Source organism: Python bivittatus, unplaced genomic scaffold, assembly GCF_059951505.1.
Source record: "Python bivittatus isolate LINGU-HERP-01145 unplaced genomic scaffold, Pbiv_v1 ctg000850_np1212, whole genome shotgun sequence".
NCBI classification, from domain to species: domain Eukaryota; kingdom Metazoa; phylum Chordata; class Lepidosauria; order Squamata; family Pythonidae; genus Python; species Python bivittatus.
The window spans coordinates 27733062-27757214 of NW_028277112.1; the positions used below are offsets into that span (position 1 = coordinate 27733062).

At 37.3% G+C, this 24153-nt stretch overlaps 1 protein-coding gene across 3 annotated transcripts in view; it reads right to left on the reverse strand.

The window, feature by feature from the left end:
• MARCHF3 (membrane associated ring-CH-type finger 3) overlaps positions 1-24153 on the reverse strand; it is a 112197-nt gene that overhangs the window by 8976 nt on the left and 79068 nt on the right. For all 3 annotated transcript variants that reach the window (XM_088129863.1, XM_088129862.1, XM_088129864.1), the window contains exons 2-4: positions 21058-21301; positions 16140-16344; positions 705-914 (exon numbers count right to left, since the gene is read on the reverse strand). In XM_088129863.1, coding sequence (XP_087985989.1) covers positions 705-914; positions 16140-16344; positions 21058-21245 — 603 coding nt within the window. In that variant the 5' untranslated portion in view covers positions 21246-21301. The remainder of the gene's footprint in view (positions 1-704; positions 915-16139; positions 16345-21057; positions 21302-24153) is intronic.

Below are 24153 nucleotides of genomic sequence, written 5' to 3' on the forward strand. Positions count from 1 at the left end.
AAGCATACTGGGTAAGAGTTTGGAGCTTTCCCTTCAATTTGCCCATTATTAGTGCCAAAATAGAAAGGGAATCTGTTTGTCTTTTCTTTGTTGCATAGATATGATGTTAAAGTTCCCTTACTCAGCAAATATTTTGCTGCCTATTTTCCCAGCATTGATTCTGTTTCAGCAGCTCCCCCCCACCCCCATTTACTCAGTGTAGTCTGTCTAAAGTTCCTTCATTAGGCTTTTCCAAATACCGGCTTGGATCCAAGGCCATCTTTCTACAGATGGAAGGACACTTTCTATCTAAACAATGCTCCCAATACCACCAAGCATTTCTGTAGTAGAAAGGGGGAAGAGGTAATCAAATATGCCCTCAGTCTGAAGTCTTTATCATTTCTAAAAACATATTCTGGAACAGTGGAAATGTACAGCAAGAGAAGGAGGGAGAGAATGTTGCAAAACCACCTTCTCCCATTTCTATCATCCAGGAACATTCTAAGAGGAACTACTGGAACACAAGCCATTCTAGATCCAACCTAAAATGACCAAATTTTGTGTGTATGCTATTGATTTCAAGATATAATATGAAGCTGTTATTCTATTGAAGAAGTTTGATCTCTTCTCCTAGGACAGTAACAGTCACCAGATCTTCCCAAAGTAACATTATAAGATTTCTCATACTCTAACGTAAATGGAAGTCAAAACAAAAGACTACTTACTAGTGTCCAAAAGAGGTAAATTGTGAAGAGTGCGACAGTGAGTGCAATGAGCCCAACAGCTTCTAGCCTACTACTAAAGTGCAGATGGTCCACTGCTCCCCGCAGACACAACCAGCCAGAGATAGTAGCCAATGGAGTTATAAACAAGAAGCACACCATGTCCCCAAACAAAGTCCGTTTCTCATGCTGGGGGCCAGGATTTCTTAGCCACTGCAGAAAGAATCAATGCATAGTCAGTCACAACAAAAGGCATTCATTCAACTAAAAAAAGTCATTTTCTATCCCATTTGTACAATGTATGTTTTAATAAATAAAAGTAAGGTCACATAAAAGGCAGAAATTGGTTAAGCAGAAGTGCTTCTGTATCTCAGCTGGCATGAGGCAGGATTTCACTTTGATCTTCTTTATATTACAGCAAGTGTTCCCATTTGCTTTTTCATATTTGTAATGTAATATTTTCAAAAACTAAAATTATTTTAATATTGCTAAATAAATAATAGTATTCACAGTATATAAGGCAAAGCAATCCCCCCCAGTGTTATTCAATAAGTGCTTATTGATAGTTCTTACAGTAAGTATAATAATTTGTAGGTCATAAGGTGTGTCTATATTTATAAAATTGTGAGTATATGTGGGTATAAGCTCAAGGAACAACAATCCTGGTATTTACATTTTGACAAATCCATGGGGAAAGACAGAAGAGAAAGCCATATTTGTAAAAGATATTACTAAAACATGTTTAAAGCAGCAGATAATTATTAGAAAGTTACAGATGATAAAGATTATTTTATAGTGCTGGAACACTTTGACAGGAAGAGTTTTCTATCAAGCTTGTACAGTATAGGCTACTTCTACCACACACAAAATTCATTTCTTTTATTTTTACAAAGAATCCTATATATGTCTAATCACAGATAAATTTTATTGTTTTCAATTAGGGCATATATGTATGTATGTATGTATATGTGTGTGTGTGATATATAATAACAGCCTTATATTCTTTGATTTAGATCCACATATATATGACTAAAGGAGGATTCCTACTGAGTAATTGCAAAATTACTGTTATTTGTTTTATTCTTGTGATTTTTAAAAATAATATACTACATTTATATCCTGTTCCAGTCATGGTCCTGGCAACTCACAGAGATCTCAGATTCAAAAGGTTGTCACCTTTGCTTCTCTGAACCAAAAAAACATAATGAGCACTAAGTTATTGTAGCAAAGGTATGAGTTTGGGGATTTTAGACTTTGCTGACAAGTGATGTGAAGTTTGGAGTGAGCACCCAAATTATTTAAGATGGTCAAAAGGAAAAGGGACAGCAAACAATGCCAAAAGACTTCTGCAAATGTTGGTGAATTAGCATAAAATGATGCATGTGTCTTAAAGTATGCAAGAATAAAATGAAGCAAAAGATTCTAACTTCATATAACTTGTATAAAAGGTGGGGACAGAGCTGAAAATGACTAAGAAAGCAATCACAGAGGATAGGTAAATAGCTCAGTAAAAATATCAGTAAGATATATGGCTGTTGCAAAAAGGCTAAACCCAAGCTAAAAAAGGAAGGAAAGGAAAGGAATCAGAAAATTAAATTGCCAATATTGTAATGCCTTTTAAGAAGCTGAGGATGCTGTTACACTTCAAATACTGTGTACAGTTCTGGTCATCACACTTCAACTACAGAGAAAATGGAGGGGAAAAAAAACAAAAAGCCCCAAACAGCTGTGGCAAGACTCCCTTATGGGCAAAGAGAATGCTTGTGGCTCTACATTAGGAATAAGAAGGGATGCAACAGAGATACTGTATATAAAATTATGCTTGGGGTAATAAAAGTGAACATGGATCACAGACGTTTTCCTCTGATCCTCATAATACTAGAACTTTGAGATGATTCAGTGAATTCAGAGAGACTCAAGGGAGGGAAAAGAAATGCTTTGTCATACACTATTTGATACCATAATATCAAATGGCCACTAACTTGGATGACTTTAGAAGTGTCTTTAGACCTCAGAAGTGAGATGATCATAGGCCCTAATGAGAGCTGTATGAATTCCAGTATAATTTAATTACTGCCTTCATGTGCACCTGCACCGGCACTGAATAAGTCAATGTGAGAAATAAAATGCTAGATTAAATAAGCCTAGATGAAGCCAATCCCGTTTTTCTTATTCTTGTCAACGTTCAGTCTCAGAAATGTAGGTGTTGTGTCATCTGAGAACTACTGAAGGAAGCACTGAAGTATAAGCCTCACACCTGACGGTTTCCTGAAAGTTATGTCATGGTTGTTCTGAATCCATCACTAGCTACTGTTTGCAAGCATATTATCTACCTCTCTTTGAACTGCCTATATAAATAGAACTATTTATAAGGATTTAGTATTGATTCATACATGAATGCTTGTCACTTAAATAACGTACAAATTCTCTGCACAGGTGAGATGCACAGGAGTTAGGAATGTTCTCCCAGTAGTCTAGGACCTTTAATCACTCTTGTGCAAAACATGCCCATTAGTAGATGTTGTAATCACTGAATAATGATCAGCATGCATTTGTGTATAATTTTTTTAAGGGTTACTTCAACAACACTTAAAAATATTATTGCACCTCACTTTGTGCTGTCTGTCATCTCAAGGTTGGTTAAAGAATTTAGCAAGGCAGTTGGGAAATAGATATTTTAAAAGAGGAAAGAAAAGTATTATATTACAGTCAAACAGCACTCTCACACAGATTTCAAAGGAATTGTATAAAATGATTCAGGACTCTATTGCAAGGATTTATCTCATTTCCTTAGAAAATACTGCTGAGGATAGCAACTGGATGTGGGTGCTGCTGCAGTCCCAGGTACAACTGAGTTATTTCAGCATGACTGATTGCAACTTACATCTTGTTCAATTTCCATGAATCCTTGTAATGAGAAACCAAAAGACAACCAAAAGGAAATGGAAATGCCCAGAAGAAAATGGGGAAGAATGCCAAAGGTGACATTCCGAAATTAGTGTAACGGTAAGTATTTGACACGCAGATGTAGATAATGAGCATCTGAGCTTTTCATTGATCGCTATGTGAACTGCAGGAACAAGGTAGGCATTTAATTCACTGAGAAGTCTCTATACTGTATACAATCCCATTGAATGACCTTGCATTCTCTGATCTCTTGCTTCCAAATCTCCTTTATTCAATCTGTAAGCCACACTTTTATATGTAAGACACTGGAATGAAAAAAATTGTAGTTTGACTACCGAAATTATTTTTCCCAATCTGGACTGAAAGGCCACATTGGTATACCCTGAAAGGCTGCAGGCCAGATCCTGGTTTATTATAATATTTGTTGTTTGAAAAAAAAAAAACCCACAAAAACAAAACTAGGTGTTACGAAATAAGGATGCTGTACTTGAAAGGCATGCCATAGAGGCATGCTGAAGAGAAACTGGTCTACTTTTATGGACAGACACTCTATGTGCTATAGACTTTAAACATTCTTTTTTAGAACTACCAGATCTGGGCTGCAGAAGCTGTGAGTCGGAGTTTTCTGCTTCTCTTTGCTCCCATCTAGTGGTCATCTGGATTTCTGCAGGCCAGATTTGGTAGCCCTATTCTCTCTGTTGCAGCTAGACCAATTTCTCTTCAACTATAAAATGCTCATCAAGTGTAGCAATATATTATTAGGTGGCATGCAATGAGAAGATTGTTTTCTTCTATGATCCCTTCAGTATGGGGCTGTTGTCTTGATGTACTTCCCACCTCCTGTAATGATGCATATTTTGCACATCAATAGGGCCCACTTCTCTGGTTCCTATCACTTGCCTGCAGTGAACATAGATAACTCAAAATCATAACAATATTGCCTCTTCACAAGCTTAGCCGTTTTTCCAGATACCAAAGCTCAAGTCATTCAAGTCCCTGCCTATTCAAGCAGCACCATCTTCATTGAATCATCAAGTTCCAATTTCCAGGCTGGCCAGAAAATCTTTTATACCTTCAGAAAAATAAGTCTACATTTTCCTTTCAATTAAAATGAATGCAATGTTATATATCCATTATCACAACATGGCATGTACTGTATTTTTCCTGTATGTTTCTATTTGAAATATAGTTCAGAATGTATTCTCAACTGATTTTGCAGAAGAAAAGTGCAGAACCATACAGATGGATATCTGTAGAAATAAATTAAAGATACAGAAAACGTTAGAGAGCTTGGTGATCTGTTTAGCTTGAAATATCACATAAACGGATGTCATTTTCCCCCCTTCTTTCTGCATACCTGCTTAAGTGAAAAAAATCTCCTTTAATGATCTTCAATAGTGAGAAAGCTAGTAGAGTAGGCAAGGCAAGAATATGTAGTTTTCAATCTTCATAACAAATTTGCAATAATAACATTCCATCCATTCAACCAGTCAGCCGTTTGGAATGTTATTTGTATTTCTGCCATATAATCAGTATGCACTGGGGTAATCAATTACATATTCCTGTTTATTTAGTAATTATATTTCTTTAATGCACTTTGGAGCAAATGCCCATTAACTTGATTTTGCAGACATGTGTGATCCAATACAGTGCAGCAAGCCCTTCTTTATATTTTACTGGGTATCTATCTATCTATCTATCTATCTATCTATCTATCTATCTATCTATCTATCTATCTATCTATCTACAGTCTTCAATTTCTGCCACATGGTATGAAAGAAAGTATAAAAGATGTAGAATAAATTCATTTATCTTCAAGTGTTTTAATAGCCAAGAGGAATACTAAACATATATAAAAAGAAAGACCACCATTTTTTATAGCTTCTTTTTATAGTAGAAGCAAATGTCAAGCAATCATTTGTCTTAAGTGGATTACACGAAACTGTTGACCTTCTTTGAGTGAGCAGTTAGTTCATCATCAACCCATTGTGAGAAACTACGCATATCTGAACCAGCCTGAAGTTCAAAATGCAATTTTTAGCATTTACTAATTTAATTCTCTGGGAATGTTAAATTCATTAGCTATTAAATAGGAATGAGTGCAGTTCAGATCAAGAGCCGGAGTATTTCAACCTAACCCAATTCCAACCATGTTGACTTAGAAATAAATTCCATTGATTTTAATGAGTTATGGTTCAAGCTATAGAAGTTTTGGACTGCAGTTTTACACATCTCAATCCCAAATGTTTGTTCTGAAATACTGCTATTGTCTTCATGTTAGACTTACCCCCAAGGAAATAAGAACAGTGTTTTACTGCTACAGAACAGTTATTTCCAAGAGAAAATATACAAAATCTTTCTTTAAATCTAATTTAAAGCAAAAGCTATTTTTTTTTAAACAGAGCCCCAAGATCCATCAACCAGAACTCTGGGGCAAAAGAAATACAATGAAAGAATGGTGAGCATTCTGATTTTTTCCCCCAGAACTAAATGAAACAGACAATCCATCCACGCAAAAATCCATTCTTGATTACCCCAGGCTTTCTTCATTTCAAAAGTATTATTTAGAGGGAGTAATAATTTTGTTGCAGCTCTTGCTAAATAATTGAAAGTCAGATTTTTTTTGCCAATTTACAATAAAACTTTCAGCAGACTATTATAAAATATAGAATTATCTTTTACTCATCCCTAATCTTAGCATCTAAGCAAGTTTGAACTGAAATATACCACTAGGCAATTTGAAGCATTGGCACTAAAGAAACATGCAAGATGAATACAAGAGTTCATGGGAAGTTTCTAGTAACAAATGCAGCCAATTAGACCTAAGGGGTTACTATATGGGGAAAGGATTATCAGTAATAGTAACAGCATCACATACTGCTACTGTTTTATGATATATATTCAACTGATGTTAAGAAAAATCCATACTGCAGAATCAAGACATTATCTTTTATTGGCTTATTCTATCACATGTAAGAAGGCACTGGATAAAAAGGGAGGAGGCTTTTTTTTTCTTGTAAATGACTGAGGCTTGGTGGGATAACTGTCTAGAAATATGGAACACAGAGGATAAAGATTTGGGGTTACAGAACATAAATTTATATTAGATAAATATACACATTGTCTGGACTTTTAAAGCTATTATCCTTTTTCTTAATGGGTTAAATATAGTGATGTTCAATAGGTATGTATAATCAGACAGCATAAAATATTCTAAATTGGGGGGGAGGCAGAGTGGTATTTGGGCTATATTTGGCCAAACATCAATTTATGATTCAAACATCAATATATAGGATAAGGTGTCTAGGATATTAATATCTTGCCACAAGATCCCTGAGTTATCATATCAATCATGTGTTAGTTTCAGTTATGTTACTCAGAGAAGTCATCCACAAGTTTTCAGTTGTCTCTTTCTAGGACAATTAGGTCTACAGATTTGTTAGTATACTGACTGCCAAGTTTCTGCATATTTCACTATCAATTTCTATAGCAGATGTGCAGCTTTCATGTAGATTCAGCAACAGCTATTTGGACTCTTTCTCTATCGTCTGTTTCTGATAATGCACACAATTCACAATTCAGAAGGATTACTTCTAAGCATGTGGAGTAGGATAACTTCCAACAATATTGATGTATCTGTTTGTTGACATGAGCATAAAATTTTGTTTTGCAATAATGTACTGATGGCTGTTGATTACCTCCACTGATTCAGCCTTTTGATTTTATGACTGAAAGTCTTACTGGAAATTTTAATGTTCTTAGCATTATTTTGAAAAAAAAAACAAAAACAAAAACCACAATATAGAGTAATTATGTTTGTGGTCCAAATATAGTGATGGAGAACTTCTTCCATGCTACGGTTCACGATAGCCAACAAATGTGGTCCATTCAACATTGTGCAGCTTCTCTAAAAGCTTATGGTCTTAAATCCATTTTGTACCAGATCACTTAGTATCATTAATTACAACTTAACTTGCCTTATAAGACTACTCTAAGAAATCTATGCTGTCTACTGGTCAAAAGCCCATATACAGACTTAGCTGTCACTGAGCTGGATTTAGAGTTAGTAATGCTTGGAATTGGCCCATTGAATCAAGGAAACTTAATCATATTAATTTAAATTCCATTGACTTCAATGAGTGTAATTTTGGATCCAACAGATTTGCACTGGACATTCATTTTCATTTTACATATATGCTCTATCTCTAATAGATCCATTTTTAAAAGCTAATTTCTGTGTTCATAAAACACAGTATGCCAAAACAAATACATGACATTATGGCTTAATGTGATGGCCTGGTTTATACAACACACTAATGCAATGGCTGGGGTCCCACTACATTTTGAACCACAATGACCCAATCCTATGTCAGCTTCATTCAGCATACAGTGAGAACCGAGCCACAATTTTCAGACAGTTTGATTTGTAATGTTTATTCTATTGTAATACCTCTCAGCGCTCTTGTTTCTTTCCTCCGGAATAAGTTTTTAAAATAAAATAATAAATCTTTCAGCCTAGCCTTCAACTACCTCAGGAGAGTATAATGAAGTTATTCCCTCTTTGGCTGCAACAGACTCGATTGCCAGTTCTAGTCTACTTTAGCTCTTAAAGCCAGTGGGCCATTTCATCTTGTTGATTATATGCCTAAAACCCTTTTCCTTTAGCCCTGACAGTGATCTCTTGGTGAACTGTGTCAAAGAGGGTCAGGCCTCCTGCTGCAGTGACAGATACTAACGTCCTGTCTCAGTGAATGGCAGTAGGTCAAGGTGCACAAAAGTAATCTCAAAGGATAGCAGGTAAAACAGTTCAAAGCTCACTATGGAAACCAATCAAGTGATATTCACATTTCAGTACAACCAACTGCAGAAAATGTTCATATAACAAGGAAGCTCCTCTTAATACTGCTGAGACTATTAAAAGAGTAATAAAGTCTTTCTTATACATTATAAGAGCCTTGATCTAAAACAATGCAAGCCTCAGTTCTGCATGAATACCACAGTATTTCTAAGGATTATTATACTGCATTGTTAAAACCATTATACAGGTTTGTAATAGCATTCTCATACCATTGAATGCTCCAGTAATAGCAGGAGAAATTGTGTCTCCTCATACGTTGTTAGGTTAGAACTCCCAGCATCTTTCAGTATTGGTCATGCTGGTAGAGACTACACATATCATCTTACAGATAGGAAAGCTAGAGTTTCATGGAAACTGTAGTAGGTGAGGCATTTTGCTGCCAGAGTAATATAGCTATCTGAAAGGCTTCCAAAACTCATTCCAGTATCATGTACACAATTGCCAAATGATGATCTGACATGAACCAGCTAAGTGACTAGACTCACACATCATGCTCAATTAAGCATAATATGATTTGTTCAGTTCTGGCTTAGCATATAATAAGAACCAGACTTGTAGTTCATAAACCATAGATTATTGTTTAATGCAATATGCAAATCCAGCCAATGACGGCCAAACTCTATATGAGTCTGATACCCTAGAATAAATACACAGTTTTTTAATCATCATCATCATCATCATCATCATCACCACCACCACCAATCTATTAAATTTGTATGCCACCCTATTCTCAATGACTGGGGGCAGCTCAAAACAATCAAACAAATAATTACAATAAAATCAATAAAAGATAAAAGATAAAGGTAAAAGATGGCAAGCGTGACAGATGGAATGAAGTGAGGGGTTTCATTCTTCCTCGCCAAAAGCCTGGATGAAGAGCCAGGTCTTCACGGTTCTTCTAAACAACAGCAAAGTGGGGGCCATCCAGATCTCAGGGGGAACCTCATTCCAGAGAGCAGACACTGCTACAGAGAAGGTATGCTTCCAGGGTCCTGAAAGATGACACTGTTTAATCAAAAGAACCCAGAGCACATCAACCCTAAAGAATCGAATTGGCCGGTAAGATACTATATTTAGCCCTGTAAATAATCTTTGTGATTATTTGGTTTGTGAATTTGCTACAGATGGCTAAATTCTGCACCTCTTTCAGCTATAAATAAGGCATGTTACAGGTTTTATATACACATTTGAAATCTGCTGCTGTTGTTGGAGTAAAATAAAATCAGGTACTGTAGTTTCTGAAGATGACTTTTCTTTACATTTTTATAACTAATATTATGAAGGCAGAATCTACTTTCTACTATTTGCTTAAAAGTTCTGTACCCTGCGGGAAAGATATCCCTTTTATTATGGTCATAAATTCTTATCTATAGAATTATATTCTTTTAATAAGAAAAAAGAAATGAAAAAAAAAATCTAATCTTTCCCAGTAGAACTAGAAAAAGAAAAAAAGTACATTTCGTTATCAAAAAGAGAACAAAAATATCATACAAAGTGTTACATTGGAATTCATTCGCCTACTTCCAGTTTGACACAATAACATAATGAGCTGCTGACCTCATAACTTTGTACTCAGATTATTAAAAAATAAATAAAATTCAAGGCTAGACTCTGAAATAATGAAGAACCTTTAATAACTGCCTAGTATGCAAAAACCAAGCTTTATGCTTGCTTCGACAAATGACACCAGTGTATTCTATGATAAGATAAAAATGGAGAGGAAGAAGCCATCAATTACAGCCTTGCATCCCACCTGTTCTGCAAGGTGAATGAGCAATGAAACCAATGCAAAGTCAGTGTTGACAGTGCCTCTAATCCATATTCTCTGCAAAAGGAACTCATAATCAGGGAGAAGCCAGAGGGAAGTCAGAGGATCAGAAGGTAAGTAGATCACAGATATCCTCTTCTCTGAAAATGAAAGCAATATCGGACAGAAATGGCCACAGTCCTAAATTTTATCAATGATTTACACTTGACCACCCTCACTAAATTAGGCCTGATAGAATTATGCTGAGAACAAATAGTGACAACCTCTACGTAAGCAGCCAGCCATGCTGTTTCAGTTGTTATGCAATTAAGAAAATGTCTGGTTTGAGGAAAAATTGTAGAACAATCCAGGGCCTTTTGGGTTTCTATTCATCTTGTTGAATTATAAATTGATATTTTATAGAGAGTTATTGTATATACTTTTCACTTATGTTCATGCCTTACTTTGTTGCCTGTCTCCACAGGAACATCTGCTGAGATAGCCTATCCTGAAACATATCAGCAAATCTTTATTTTTGCAGATATTAAACTACCCCAAATTAATTCCCAAGTAAGCATTTATACAAAAAAGTACAAATAGTACTGAGTATATCCCTGAACTTGCCTGTAACTCATTTTCACTTTTACCTTATTTAGGAATACAACATAAGCAACTTTAAAAGGCTACTTTTTTGCCTCTTGAGTCAAAAAAAAAAATCCTCTATGTCACATAGCAATACCTTTCCAGCTCTGGAAACATTAGCTTTCCATTTGAGCTCACCCAGTTTACTATTAAGACTCAAGAAATGTCATATTCCATTTCTGCAGAAGAACATTTTCACAGACAGCCAATCAGAAGGCGAAACTGAAATAAATTAAGCTGTACATCTATTCTCACATAAATCTTGTGGCAATTTATTTATCTTGATAAGGTTTTCATGCAAAATCATATGCCCCAATTATTAGAAACATTTTAACTTTTTATTTTTAAAGGCTTCCTTACAATAGCTGATCCTTGAATCATTTGCCATAGTTGTAACACCAGTGTAACTGCTCACGTAAAGATCATACCATAATGTAAACTTGGTTAAATACAGCTGCAGCTGAACAAACAGGTCTATGTGGAGGAGGAATAACAGTAGGCAACAAGATTATCCACCAACTTCACTATCCCTCATTTGCTACTGCTTTCATCAGCTGGACTAGGCCTACCCACACCCATCATGGGGACCATAGAGAAAAACTGTCTTATGAGGAAAAAAACCTCAGGATTGTTTGATCTGGAAATGTTGGTTACACTGGAGCCTTTCCTGCTACAGCAAAAATGACAAGCCATCAGCAAAATCCAGCAAAAATCCAGAAGGGGATGGCCCACTTCCAACTGTATACAATCATTCTCAGCAGTGGTACATGTAACAAACTACAATGATGTCAAAATGATGACACATGCATGTTAACTGGAAAATGCCATGATTATGTACTTGTCCAAAATGTCTGATAGAAGTATGTAAATTGCAGTGTTTATCTGATGACATCATCAAGCATATGTTGTCATTTCTCTGCTTCCCTTTCCTCTGTGAATGCCTATGACTTCTAGAAAGTCTGGTGTTTCAAGCTATTTCTTAGAAGTCTACTGAGACCTGTTTTTGTGAGGAGCCTATACATTAGATTCCTCTACTCATGAAATGGTGATAGCATATAGACCTCCATCTGAATCTTACTTGCCACAGAAAGTAAGTGGCAAGTAACTTACTTGTCTTCTAGTCAAGTTTAGAAAACTGAGACCTCATCATATAAGGTCAGTATCAGCTCAGCAGATACCTTTCGGAAGATGTTTCCATTATTGGAAGCTAATAAGTCAGTAACTACCAAATGCCTGCACTGTTCTTCCTCCTTCCTATCTATTCCTTTTGTGTATGTGTCATTTCTTTTGGATTTTTAGCCTTAGGACCCTTTACTCATCCTGACAAGGGAGCAAGAAAATCAGGAGACACTTCACGCCAGTGGAACTCGGAACAGTAACTAGGCTCTCTCTCTGGAGTACAATGGACAAACTACGCCACAGCAAATTACACCACAGAATATTGTAGAGGACATCTGAGCCCCTATGAATTAAAGAAACCAAAGAGCTAACCTAAAAAAAAGAGGTGTTTTGTGGTGGTGATTGATTCTCTGCTAGGGGGAGCTGAGACAGCTGTGTCCAGACACAAAATAGTTACCCAGAGTTGCTATGGTGAGATAGGCGGCCATATAAATCTATAAATTAATTGAATAATATTTTGTATTGTCTCCCATGTGCCCATATACAGGATGCAATGAAGAAGTTACCAAGACTATTTAAACCTACCAATAATTATTCTTTTCTCTTGATTCAGGATGAATGACATAGCTAGAAGAGATCTTAAAAGAATGTTTGGAGACTATGAGGCCTTGGAAAGTAAGGTCAAGGAAGTTGGAGTATAGGTAGCATTTTAATCAATCAGTTTCATTTTCATCAATTAGTTTCATTTATCCATTGAAGGTCATGGTGCAAAAAGAGAAAATAGGATTCTGGAAGTCAGCAAATAGTTACACAAACAGAAGGGTTGGATTCTATGACAGAGGCCTATGCAACCTTCAGGAAGGGCTCCTGGAATTTAATGGACAACTCACAAAAACTGGGAAATGTTCAGTAGGTGCTTTGAACAATCTAACCAGGAAGGCATTAAACAAGAACAAAAGTAGGGTGGGGGTGGCAAAGGCCTAGAGTTGAATACCTCTCCAAGGATAGGGCCAAGAAAGCAGAACACAACGTGAAAAGCAGAATACTGGGATGAAGCCACAGAGTTTCTCAGGACATGATTACAGAGATACCAGCAGACGGTACTCAAAACCCCAGATATTTCAGCATCAATGAAAAGAATATGGGAAATAAGCAGTGAAAATCAGAGATCCTCCTTCAGGAAGACAAATTCAATGATACAAGCATCACTGAAGCACATTGGAATAATACTCATGATTGGCATATAGCACTGGAAGTACATGTATAGGAAATGGAAGAAGAGCAACAAAGATAAATAGAAGGTGGTATCCAGAAACTGTAGGAAGTCTGTCACAAAAGGTAACAGCCAGAATGAGCTGAGGCTTGCAAGAGATACCAAAAAATAACAAACCAGAGCATTCTTTGATTATGTTAGAAAGTGTAGGTCCATTGCTAAGAGAAAGTGGTGATAAGGCTGATGGTGAGAAGCAGGACTTCCTAACCTCTATTTTACATCTGCCTTCTTTGAGAAGGAAAATGGTGCTCTAGGTGGCAATTGTTATGCCACTGCAGGAACAAGGGAACTACAGCTTAGAACAGAGAAGGAGGGAATAATAGAGAACTAGCTAATGTAAATGAATTTGTCTCCAGAGCCAGAAGGATTATATCCCAGGGTACTCAAAGAATTCACAGAAGTGATCACAGAACTGTTTTCTTTGAACTTTGAGAACTTCGTGTCTATACTGAGCAAGGTCCTTGAACACATTATCAAGCAGCATCTTTGTGAGCACTTGAATTGGCATGCTGCAATTTAACAGGAGTCAACACTGTTTATCACAGTGTCTGACTAACCTTACCCCCTTCAACAGAGTTTCTAGTTTAATAGGTCACAGGAATGCCATAGACATAGTATACCTGGAGCTTAGTAAAGCCTTCAGCAGTTTGTCATCAGCAGGTCAAATATGGAGCAGACAATACTACTGTTAGATGAACTCACAGTTGACTGAATGATTGGACTTAAGGAGTTCTTATTAATAGTGTTACTTCAGGCTTGAGTGGACTGTCAAAGGACTTTGTCCTGGGGCCTGCAGTATTCAACATTTTTATCAATGGCTTGGACGAAGAAGTGATGGGGACACTGATAATGTTTGCAGATGACACAAAGCTAGGACAGTAGCTAAAAAACGAAAAGATTCAAAAAGATCTAGATAGGCCGGAGGACAGGTGGAAATTAATAGGATGGAATTTAACAGGTAGAAACATAAAGTTCTGCATATGGGTAGCAAAAATGTAGGGCAGAATATAGGATAGGGAAGAACCTGAAGGACCATCCCTGTTACATCAACTTGTCCCACTTGGTCATGCAGAGATGGCATGCTACGGACCCCGTCTGTAAGAGAATTTCATCTGACGGGGTCCAGGAGGCAAGCCTTCTCTGCAGCAGCCCCTGCCCTTTGGAACACTCTTCCCCCAGAAGTGAGATTGGCCCCCTCCCTTTTAGACTTCAGAAAAAAACTGAAGATCTGGTTCTGCCATTACGCATGGGGTGAGGATGAGAATAGTCAGTTTTGGGGTTGGCTGGTTCCCTAGTCTTACCTTTGACTGATATTATCTGGTCACAGGCTGAAATAATATCACCATCTCTTGGATTTTATTGTATTTAATACTTGTATTTTATATTTCTATTATTTATGTTTTTATTGATTTTAAATTGCTTTGTTGTGAACCGCCCAGAGTCCCTCTTTGCGGGGGAGTTGGGCAGTGATATAAATTTGACATATAAACATATAAACAAACAAACAAACAAACTTGCCTGGTAAGGAGTACATGTGAAAGTGATCTAGGTGTCCTTGTCAACCACAAGTTAAACATGAGTGGGCAGTGCAACGTAACTGCTAAAAAGGCAAATGCTATCTTGGGATACAATAATAGAAGCAAAGAGTCCAGATCACCGAAAGTAACTGTTCCACTCTACTCTGCCCTGGTCAGAACCCATTTGAAATGCCACATACAGATCTGGGCACCAGAGTTTAAAAAATGGACAAAATGGAGCACGTTCAAAGACAGCGAAGAGTCATGAGGAGCAGTTAAAAGATCTGGATATGTTTAACTTGCAGAAAAGACAACTGAGGGGTGATATAAAAGCAATTTTCAAATATCTGAAGGGCTGTCACACTGGAGTGGACTTATCCTCAATTGCCCCAATCAGTTAAAAACATGGAAGGAAATTCAGGCTAGGCACCAGGAGGACCTTTCTGAATGAATGATCTATCAGCCAGGGGACAGGCTGCCATATGAGGCAATGAGTTCTCCTTCACTAAGTCCTTAAACAGATGGTAGATGTCAGAGATGATCTAATGAATCCTGCACTGTGGAGAGTTGGCCTAGAGACTTCTAAAGTCCCTTCAGCACTATGATTCTGAAGAGAGGAGCAAAATTGGTTGAAACAAAAGAAAATACATAGTTCTATCTTGTCAGCTTCACAACTAATTTTTTATAACCTGTGGAAAAATAATACCTTATTCTCATTATTCTCATAATTATTCTCATTATAATTATATTCTCATAATCCACTGCTTCATGCTGATTTTTAAGTGACCTGTAATACTGTCTTTCAAAAGAAAGCAAAAAGCTTTTAGTGCAGCAGCCAAGTGAGTATATTGTCATTTTATGTACAGCTCAATTTATTTAAATCACTTATTTAAATTACTGCAGCTAGAGTGAACAAATGGAATAAAACAACTGGCTTATATGCCTGGTGTTTGGCAACTAAGAGATGTAACAAAAATATTTAAAATTTAAAACAACACCCCATCATCTGTCTGTTCAGTGGATTTTAAAAGTAATTTCTTAGTATATATTTATAATACACACTAATATTTCTCTTGATATGACATACATTTATTTCCTTTCAAAATGCCTATACTAAATCAAAGAATATTACATGTGTCCTACACATTTTCTGCTATAGTTAAATAAAGGTACATAAAAACCAATGCATCAATTCCACTTTAGTCACTCATGTACTTGGCTAAAAATTGAAAGGATTCATAACCGTCCTCTTGCTGTCCTTCTGTTCCCCCTCTCTGATCCTAAACTCTCCAGACTACAGTTTTTCATTTGCTTCCCAGTATAAAAACATACATAATTAAATTTAAGCTTCTGAAGACACGCCTCATTTACTAACCTCAACCAATGGCCTTGGTTTGCGCTCTACTGCAAACCTGAAGTGGCAGAGTTCACAGTAAGTGGTATTTGAAGATGAGAGCCAGTGTTCCAGGCAGCTACGATGAATAGTCCCCAAGGTTCCTGTACATTCACAAGGAGAAAGTAGGTCTTCCTGACTGCTGCCTTCGTGGCATATCCTGCACATTGGTCGGTCATTGAAAGGACTGCAAAAAAGAAGGATTAAGTGGGTACAGGGGTCATAAATTGAAGGAACCTAAAGATCATTTGGTCCAAACTAATTTTATAACGCTGAACCTAAGAGCCTAATTCATTGCTGTGCATAATCCCTTTCCAACTACCTACAATGTAACTTTATCATAGTAGAAGAATTAGCAAGGCAGCCCTATTCAGTAAGAAAACTCAGTCAAGTCATATAAAGAAGCAATCCTTAAATTCTATTAGTTAATGTGACCTGGGGCAAAATTCATTACTGCTCCCAAATGAGTCATCAAGTATGCAGTACGTTGTGGAGTACAAGCAAGAGAGAGAGAGAGAGAGAGGGAGGGAGGTTCCTTGATGCTCTAATACAGTTGTGCCAATATCTTGTTTCCAGTGACAATAACAGCATGTTGGAATCTAGCCAGAATTGCACAACTGAGAAAAGGTCTTACATCAGGCTACCAGAGGTTCTACTCTGTTCCCCCCCCCCCCCCAGGTTTTCAGTACTCTCTGCATTTTCTTCTCTTTTGTAGTCTCTTCACAATTCCTGCCTGCCAGTTCCTCTGGATTATAAACCAGGACCAATTCATGATTTGCAATTTTAGCTTGCATTCAGAGCTTAAACCACAGTTTCTTGAACTGAATGTTATGGGAAACTGCTTCAACAAATTCCAGAAGTACTGTATTAAGATATAAAAAGGAAATGAAGGTGAAGGGAAAGGACAGACTATGCAAAAACTCTGTCTGATAAACTCAAATCAAACTTTATTATGGTACATGACCAGAAATCCAATATAATAAAGAAAACTTGACACATAATAAAACATTCAACAATCTACTTTATTAGACTAAAATTGTTAACATTTGGAATGGGCCAGAAATGGTCGACGCTTCAGCGGTTCGAGTCCAGCCTTCGCGTTAAACAGGGTGAGCTCCTGTTTCCTCCCCAGTTCCTATCAACCCAACAGGTCGAAAACTCACGTGAGTAGATAAATGGGTACTCTCACTCCGGTGGGAGGAAAAATGCTGGCGGCGCCTTGCAAAAAGGAGTTGGGAGCAGTTGCCGGTAAGCGCGAAAAACTGCGCGCGCCCGAAAAGGGCGCGAAGCAACGGAAACCCCGCCTCCTGCGCTTGCCAGCTGGGCTCTGCTCTAGGAAGGAGGCTCTGGCAAACCACTTCCGAAAAACAATTGCCTTGAAAACTGCAAGGACTCGTCCAAGCAGTCACTGCAGGGCCAGCAATGACTGAGCGCAGACAAAAAAAAAAAAAATTATACTGCAAATAATTACATAGTACAATCAGAAATATAGGGAAACCAAAAACATGTGTGACAGGTGAATCCTTCAGAGATGCAACTACTTATATTGAAATGGATCACTTTTTACAAAGGAAAATCCTGTGTAAAGATGTGTTGAGAATAAAGCTCTTTCCTTTTATGCTGCAATTGCCATTCCAGATTTCTCATCTCTTTTTCTTGGAAACCAGCTTCTGATTTTAAAGCTTAATACTTAATTGATCAATTGTAGCTATTGATTTTTATATTTATACTTTTCGCAATCTATATAATTCTCTCCTCTCTAGTGTATTTCTACAGCATATTTATATGCACACTCAAAATTTGTTTTTATTTGCTTAAACAGATGAAGTGTTTTCAATTTGTTTTTCATTCCTGCATTCATTGCGATTGGTTTTGATTATTTAAGAAAAATCCATTAAAATTATACCAGAAACATCCAAAACAAATATTACAAATAAAGCCTAATTCTGGCTCCTTAAAATGGTATCAAATATTCTCTCTGACGTACATACAATTTTACTGCTTTTTTAGGTATCACATAATCAGTGTCCCTGTGCATGCTCTAGGCAGAAGTTCTGTGGATGTTAGGATTTATTTGAGACATAAACTTTGCTGCTGTATATAGTCAGTCTACTTACCCTCGATGTTAATTTCCTGAAGCTAATATATTTTCATCATAGTGTGCTGGCCCAACTACTGTATATGCTTTCTTTTTTTCCAATGTACCAGAATTATGATCTCCCCTTTTCCATGTGGCATCAGTTTCTCTTTGCTTGAGAGCTGGAACAAATTCTTTGCTGAGACAAGTGCATCCTCTCTAGTTTTTGGGGATAACAAGGAGAGGAGTAGGTAGGAGGCTCAAACTGTCAAGCCAGAAGCAAAGAGCCTGAGATCAAAAATTTGGTGCAGGTGCCCTTCACATCCAAAGCTGAGAAATGAAGAAGTCTGCTACCACATAAGGAAAGGTGAGATTTTAAGCCTTGGAGCTACTATAAACAGCAGGCTGGATTGTGAGATTCTGTAATAGCAGATTGTTTCATTATTCCTTTAACTTTTTCATAAAAGTGACTTATCTAAGCCTTTCTTCCACTGCTAGCTCCTAAGCGCTGAGTAAGTTTCCTCAGAAAGATTTATTGCTGTGCCTTGGGTGAAGCTCTGACAGTCACTGCATTTAAAGGAAACAGTGTTCTGCCTTCTAAGAAAGGGTTATTTTATGGAGGAGCCCAAAGGTATACTTTATGGAAAGCCACCAGAACAGTTACCACCCTGTAGGATTCGTCAATGTTTTTATATATGATGTAATAGGCTGCTTTTCCAGGTCCTTAGGTTCCTGTAAGATCTCCAAAAGACAATAAAATGGAAGAGGATAGCCTTAAGAGATTTGTTACACAATGCACATACAATGTTAACTTACACAGAATTAAACCTGTGGCCCATTTAGGCCACAATTATCTCCTGTGACAGCAGCAATTCTTCATTGGTTCTCAAACAGGACTTCCCTAACCCTTCCAATTTAAACCTAGTTTTGTTTCAGCTTTAAAGAATGCTTTTATGCAGGAAAAGAAACTTGAGATTTTTCTCATTAGCCTATTTATTTTAAATTTAAAAATCTTTCTTTCAAGTTAAATTGTTAACATGGATTTGAATTAACACATTTTGCAAGATAGAACTGGCCTGTTTTGTTCCATTTGCTTTCCTTATAAAATAATTGGAACACGATAGATTTGATTTGACCCTCCTTATAGCAAGGCAGTCAAACTGTGATATTTCTGTTTCAGCATGTATATTTATTCCTTCCTTAAACATGATCATAGATATATCTCAATGAGTAGTTTATTCATAATCTCAAAATTATACAAATTAATAATGTTAACAGTGTGATACTATACTGCCTATCTTAATATAATATTTCCATTTTAAGGCAGTATGATATAGAACTATTTTCCCTAACTTTGGAAGCAAGGCCTAGCATTATCCAAACTATCAGGACTACACCAAGTTGGGGAGGGCTGGTATTCTTGTTGCAACCTTAACTAGAGGTTTAATATCCCTCTCAACTATGTATCAGGGTGTCCTTCATTCAAATCTCTGCCTCTCAACCCTAATTTATCTCACAGGGCGCTTTTGGCAGGACAGAACAGAATCCTATGTGTGCTGCTCCTAAGAAAAAGGGGAAACAAACATAAAAACAAATACACAAATTTTAAAAACTCATGCTGTTAGAAAAGGTGCTTACTGTACTCTAAAGACAGATCTATCCTGGTGACCTGCAACTGAAACTTTAGCTTTTTATATAAGTGACTTAAACTTTCTGCAGAAACTTCCAATAATCTGTTTTGTAAAGAAAAAGCATGTCAAAAATATTATGTGTATTTTACCAATACAGTTTACATCACACATATGCATGTGCATGCCCACACAGATGTGCCAAGGTTGGAAAAGGAATACCTTTTTCTAACAAACCAACATGGTTTTCCAGTGTTAATCTTTGTGGTTATATTGACTAATGGTCAATATACTTGCCATGGTGCATTTAACAATTATTGTTTGTGGGTTTTTAACTGTGCATTAAAGTTAACTTAAAAAATAAAGAGCTATTAATGACTCAACAACATTGAAAGAAAATAAATAAGCCAGCTTCCCCCAATCTGGTATCTTCCAGAAGTACTGAATTACAGTGCCCATCAGTCCCAGCCAGCATGCACACCCCCATTAGTTAATTGTAATATGACTTCCAGCTGTCAGACCTATTCCTCAAGCAGACTTGAGAAAGGCCATGTAGCCGGTGATTATTGTGTTAAACCATCAGAGGCTCCCTGGCTTTAGAAGTATAAGCCAGCCATGAAAGGGTGAAAAAAAGAAACTCCATAACACTCTGACGCTGGCTGAGAGAGGACCCTTAAGATTCTCCTTCTGTCAATCATTCATACAGAAGCACACGGTCTGCAATGAGCAGCATACACAAGTCAGCAGGATGTCACTTCTAAAGTTTTCTTTTCCAAATCAGAAGGATTTATGGCATCTTATTCTTTACAACCTGCATCTCCCAGCTATTTCCCAACCTTTCCCTGCACAGAACGAGAACGAGCAAGTTTACGTATTAGAGATATTCGTAAAGTGATTGTCAGCTTGCAAAATTCATTCTGAATTCAAAAGAAGAAAGCTTTAAGAGTGCAAGTTGTGCTTGGGGTTGGCTCAGCGTGCCTTGAGTTACAGAAAGCAGAGCGTCCGGAACAGTAGCCTCTAATCAAACCACAATAAAAACAGACAGCGCTTAGCCTGGCTTTAAAAATAAAGTCCCAAGTAGGACTACCGGGGCTCAGATCTTGCCATCACATCCCCTCCGTTCTTTGCCCTGACTCCTCCAGCACCGTTGTATGGGCAATCAGACCTGTCTTGGATTTGATACGACCGACCGTACCTCTGAGTGGCAAGAGTCCGTACTACTGTTGATAGCAGCTGTCCGTCCTTGGCCGAAACTTGCATGACATACTGCGGCTGTCCATTCACAAGGCTGCTACAGTCCTCCACAGTCTTTACCACAGGAGTGGCTGAGCTGGTGCAGTCTGGTAAGACTTCGGGCAGGTGACTGCAGCGGCTGGTTGTCATGGTAACAGACAGCAATTACTCTGCTAATGGCTTCCACATTCATACAGGATTTCCATCTAGGAAAAAAGATTAGAAAACCATTTATTGAAGAGCAGGCTGCAAAGACTGAATACAGACCACCTGCATCTTTATTCATTAATATTCAACAGAACTCAAAACAACATCATTTCTTGTTATAGTTTTTTTTGTAAAGCACAAAAGGGGAAAAGCAAGGATTGATAACCATGCAAGGAGCACTGCGATGTACAATGCTGTCTTATTGATTCTCTTGGAAAATGAGAGATTTTCTCTCTTTAAGAAAAAAAACCCATGTTCCTGCTATTGGCGGGGGATGGGCGGCTTTGAAATGTGGGCTTGAGAAATTGCATGTCTATGAAGCATGTGTGTTTCTTTCTTTACGTTTCTCCACAATCATCCGTGTCTTGATAATAAATGGAAAGTCTCTTTTCACTGCCTCCCCCACTCCTGGCCACAAAATACTTCTTGCTTGTTGCACAGGGCAAAACAGATTTTGCTTTTGATCCCGTCAATTCTACACCAGCCTCTACTCAAAAAGTTATACCTTTCACGAGGAAGAGGACAAGAAACTTAAAATCCTTCTCAGGAAATCATCCATTATTGCTAAGTGCATTACATCATCAAGCATGGAAAAAACACCAAAATTAACGTTTAATGAGAGAAGGGTTTTTGACCACCTCAAAGTAGCCTGCATTTAAGAATAATATATGTTGCAAGTTAAAAATGGGAAAAGAGGGAGAAAACCAGTCTTGTATGGGGTCATTTTTTACACATAAGCATGCTCACGGCAGTAATATGTAAAAATTTGAACTAATTTATCAAGAAAATTCCATTCTCACTCTCAGTCAAGGTATTAGTGAGAGTGTTACCATTTCTTGAGATCTTAACTGAGCTAAGTGTAAAAGGAGAATTGCGCTTACTAATATTTGCCAAACATTAAAAGAAAAAACCCACAGGCATTTTTATTTTGAGAATAGCGGTATTATTCAATAATTGCATTTATTTTAAAAATGGTATGTGTCACCGTCTGCCACAACTGGCAGTCAGCATAATATGAAGCAGTTTTCTGAGTCCTCCTTCACAGATTAATGCAATATCTTGGTGTAATAACAACAACAACAATAGCTGGGAATGGCTATATTTTAATATTTCCCAAAATATAAAAAAGAAAGTTGAACCAGGTGGGGTGGGTAAGGGAGTCTTTTCTTTTGGGGTGACCTATCTGTGATCAAATGCATATGCAGACTAGCAATTCACCACGGACGTTCTTCTGCTCTGAGCATACTAGATTCCAGTGCTCTCCATCACAATGAACACACACAATTTTTAGGAAAGATTACCTCACTCTGTGTGGAATAATGTTTATTGGGGCTGACAGAGCACCAAAAAGGAATTTTGGATCTGCTCGCCCCTTTCCTCTTTTCAGAAGGAAACAGACTCAATTCTCCTTCCTCTGTCTCCCGATGACAAGTAATAAGAACATACGAAATCTGAACTGATCGCATCTTGGGCATTCACTTTATCAACTTGACGTAACTGGTTGAATTATCAAATACAAATGCACAGGGGGACTGGCGTGCATCCAATGTGTGTTAAAAGCCATGATACAGCACCCTAAATATAAAGACTGACTATCATTGCCTTATCTGTGTGACCTCAAAGTATGGAAAGATTGAGATCTTGTGTTAGATCAGCTATTGGCTTTATTTGATCACTGGGTGCACAGTCATGTTTTTGGGCACCCCAACACTTGCTGAAAAATTAGTGGAGGTAAGAAAATTATTTAGAACGTCTGTATAACATGAATGATAGCTCAGGTGTTTGCATGCTTGCAAAGTATTGAAGAAAAGAGATGGATGTTTGAGAAAACTACCCTCCTTGTAGTGGTCATTTTAACCTTGAAGAAAGTGGATATTCTCCAGAGAGCCTGAATGCTGCCAATGTACAACTCTGTGGTAGTGCCAACACTCCAAGAACAAGGAAGAAAAAGAGTAGCATTCTGATCCTCATTTACAATAAAACAGAGCAAATAACAAATTCCAATACCATTAGCACAAAAGGGAATGCAGAAGAATGCAGACTTAAGAGAACAGTCTCATCTCCCACAGCATATGGACATGGATTATGAGCTACATTTTAGTTTTGAGATACATGCTGAGACTGTTCAGTGACTGTATGCAGCAGCACAGTAGCTGCCTCATTAAACTTAAATAGCCTAGACGGTGCTGTGCTTACAGATCCATGCTACAGAATTCTACATTTTCTTGCTTGCTGCTTCACTGGCCTCATTATGTACAGCAGCAAGATTATAATTCTGCATAAAGTGACCATCCATGCTTTTACAAAGGTATCCTTCAATCAGTTATGAGTGTTTCTTAACCACCAAATGATGCAGCTAAGAGCAAAATATTAAATGCACCAAACTCTCTTACAGTGGCTGCTAATTAAAAATAATAAAGATTGCAGTGATTCTGAGCAGCCCACCCAGCATACCACATTTAAACACATAGATAATATATTTTTAAAAAATAGTTTTAAAATTTAAAAACTGTCATTCATCCCATTAAACATACAGCAGATTTGAGGGGTGGGAAAAGAGAACAAGGGAAGAGTTCAGCTGCTGAAAGAGTTCATGGATGACATGACATTTCAAACCAGATCAAAGCCAGAACTCTGATTGGGTTAACAATCCTTCTTCTCCTTCTTCTTTCCTATCCCTGGTCAATCAAGCAAGAATTGTAAAATGAACACCAAACTCAACTTAAAAAAAAAAAAAAAATCAGCTGTGACAGAAACCCTATGATGTAATTCTCTGAAACCAAAAAAACCTGATTAGATTGTTTCTCACTATTCTCTCTGAACACAGTACCTCATGCAATACACATCTGAA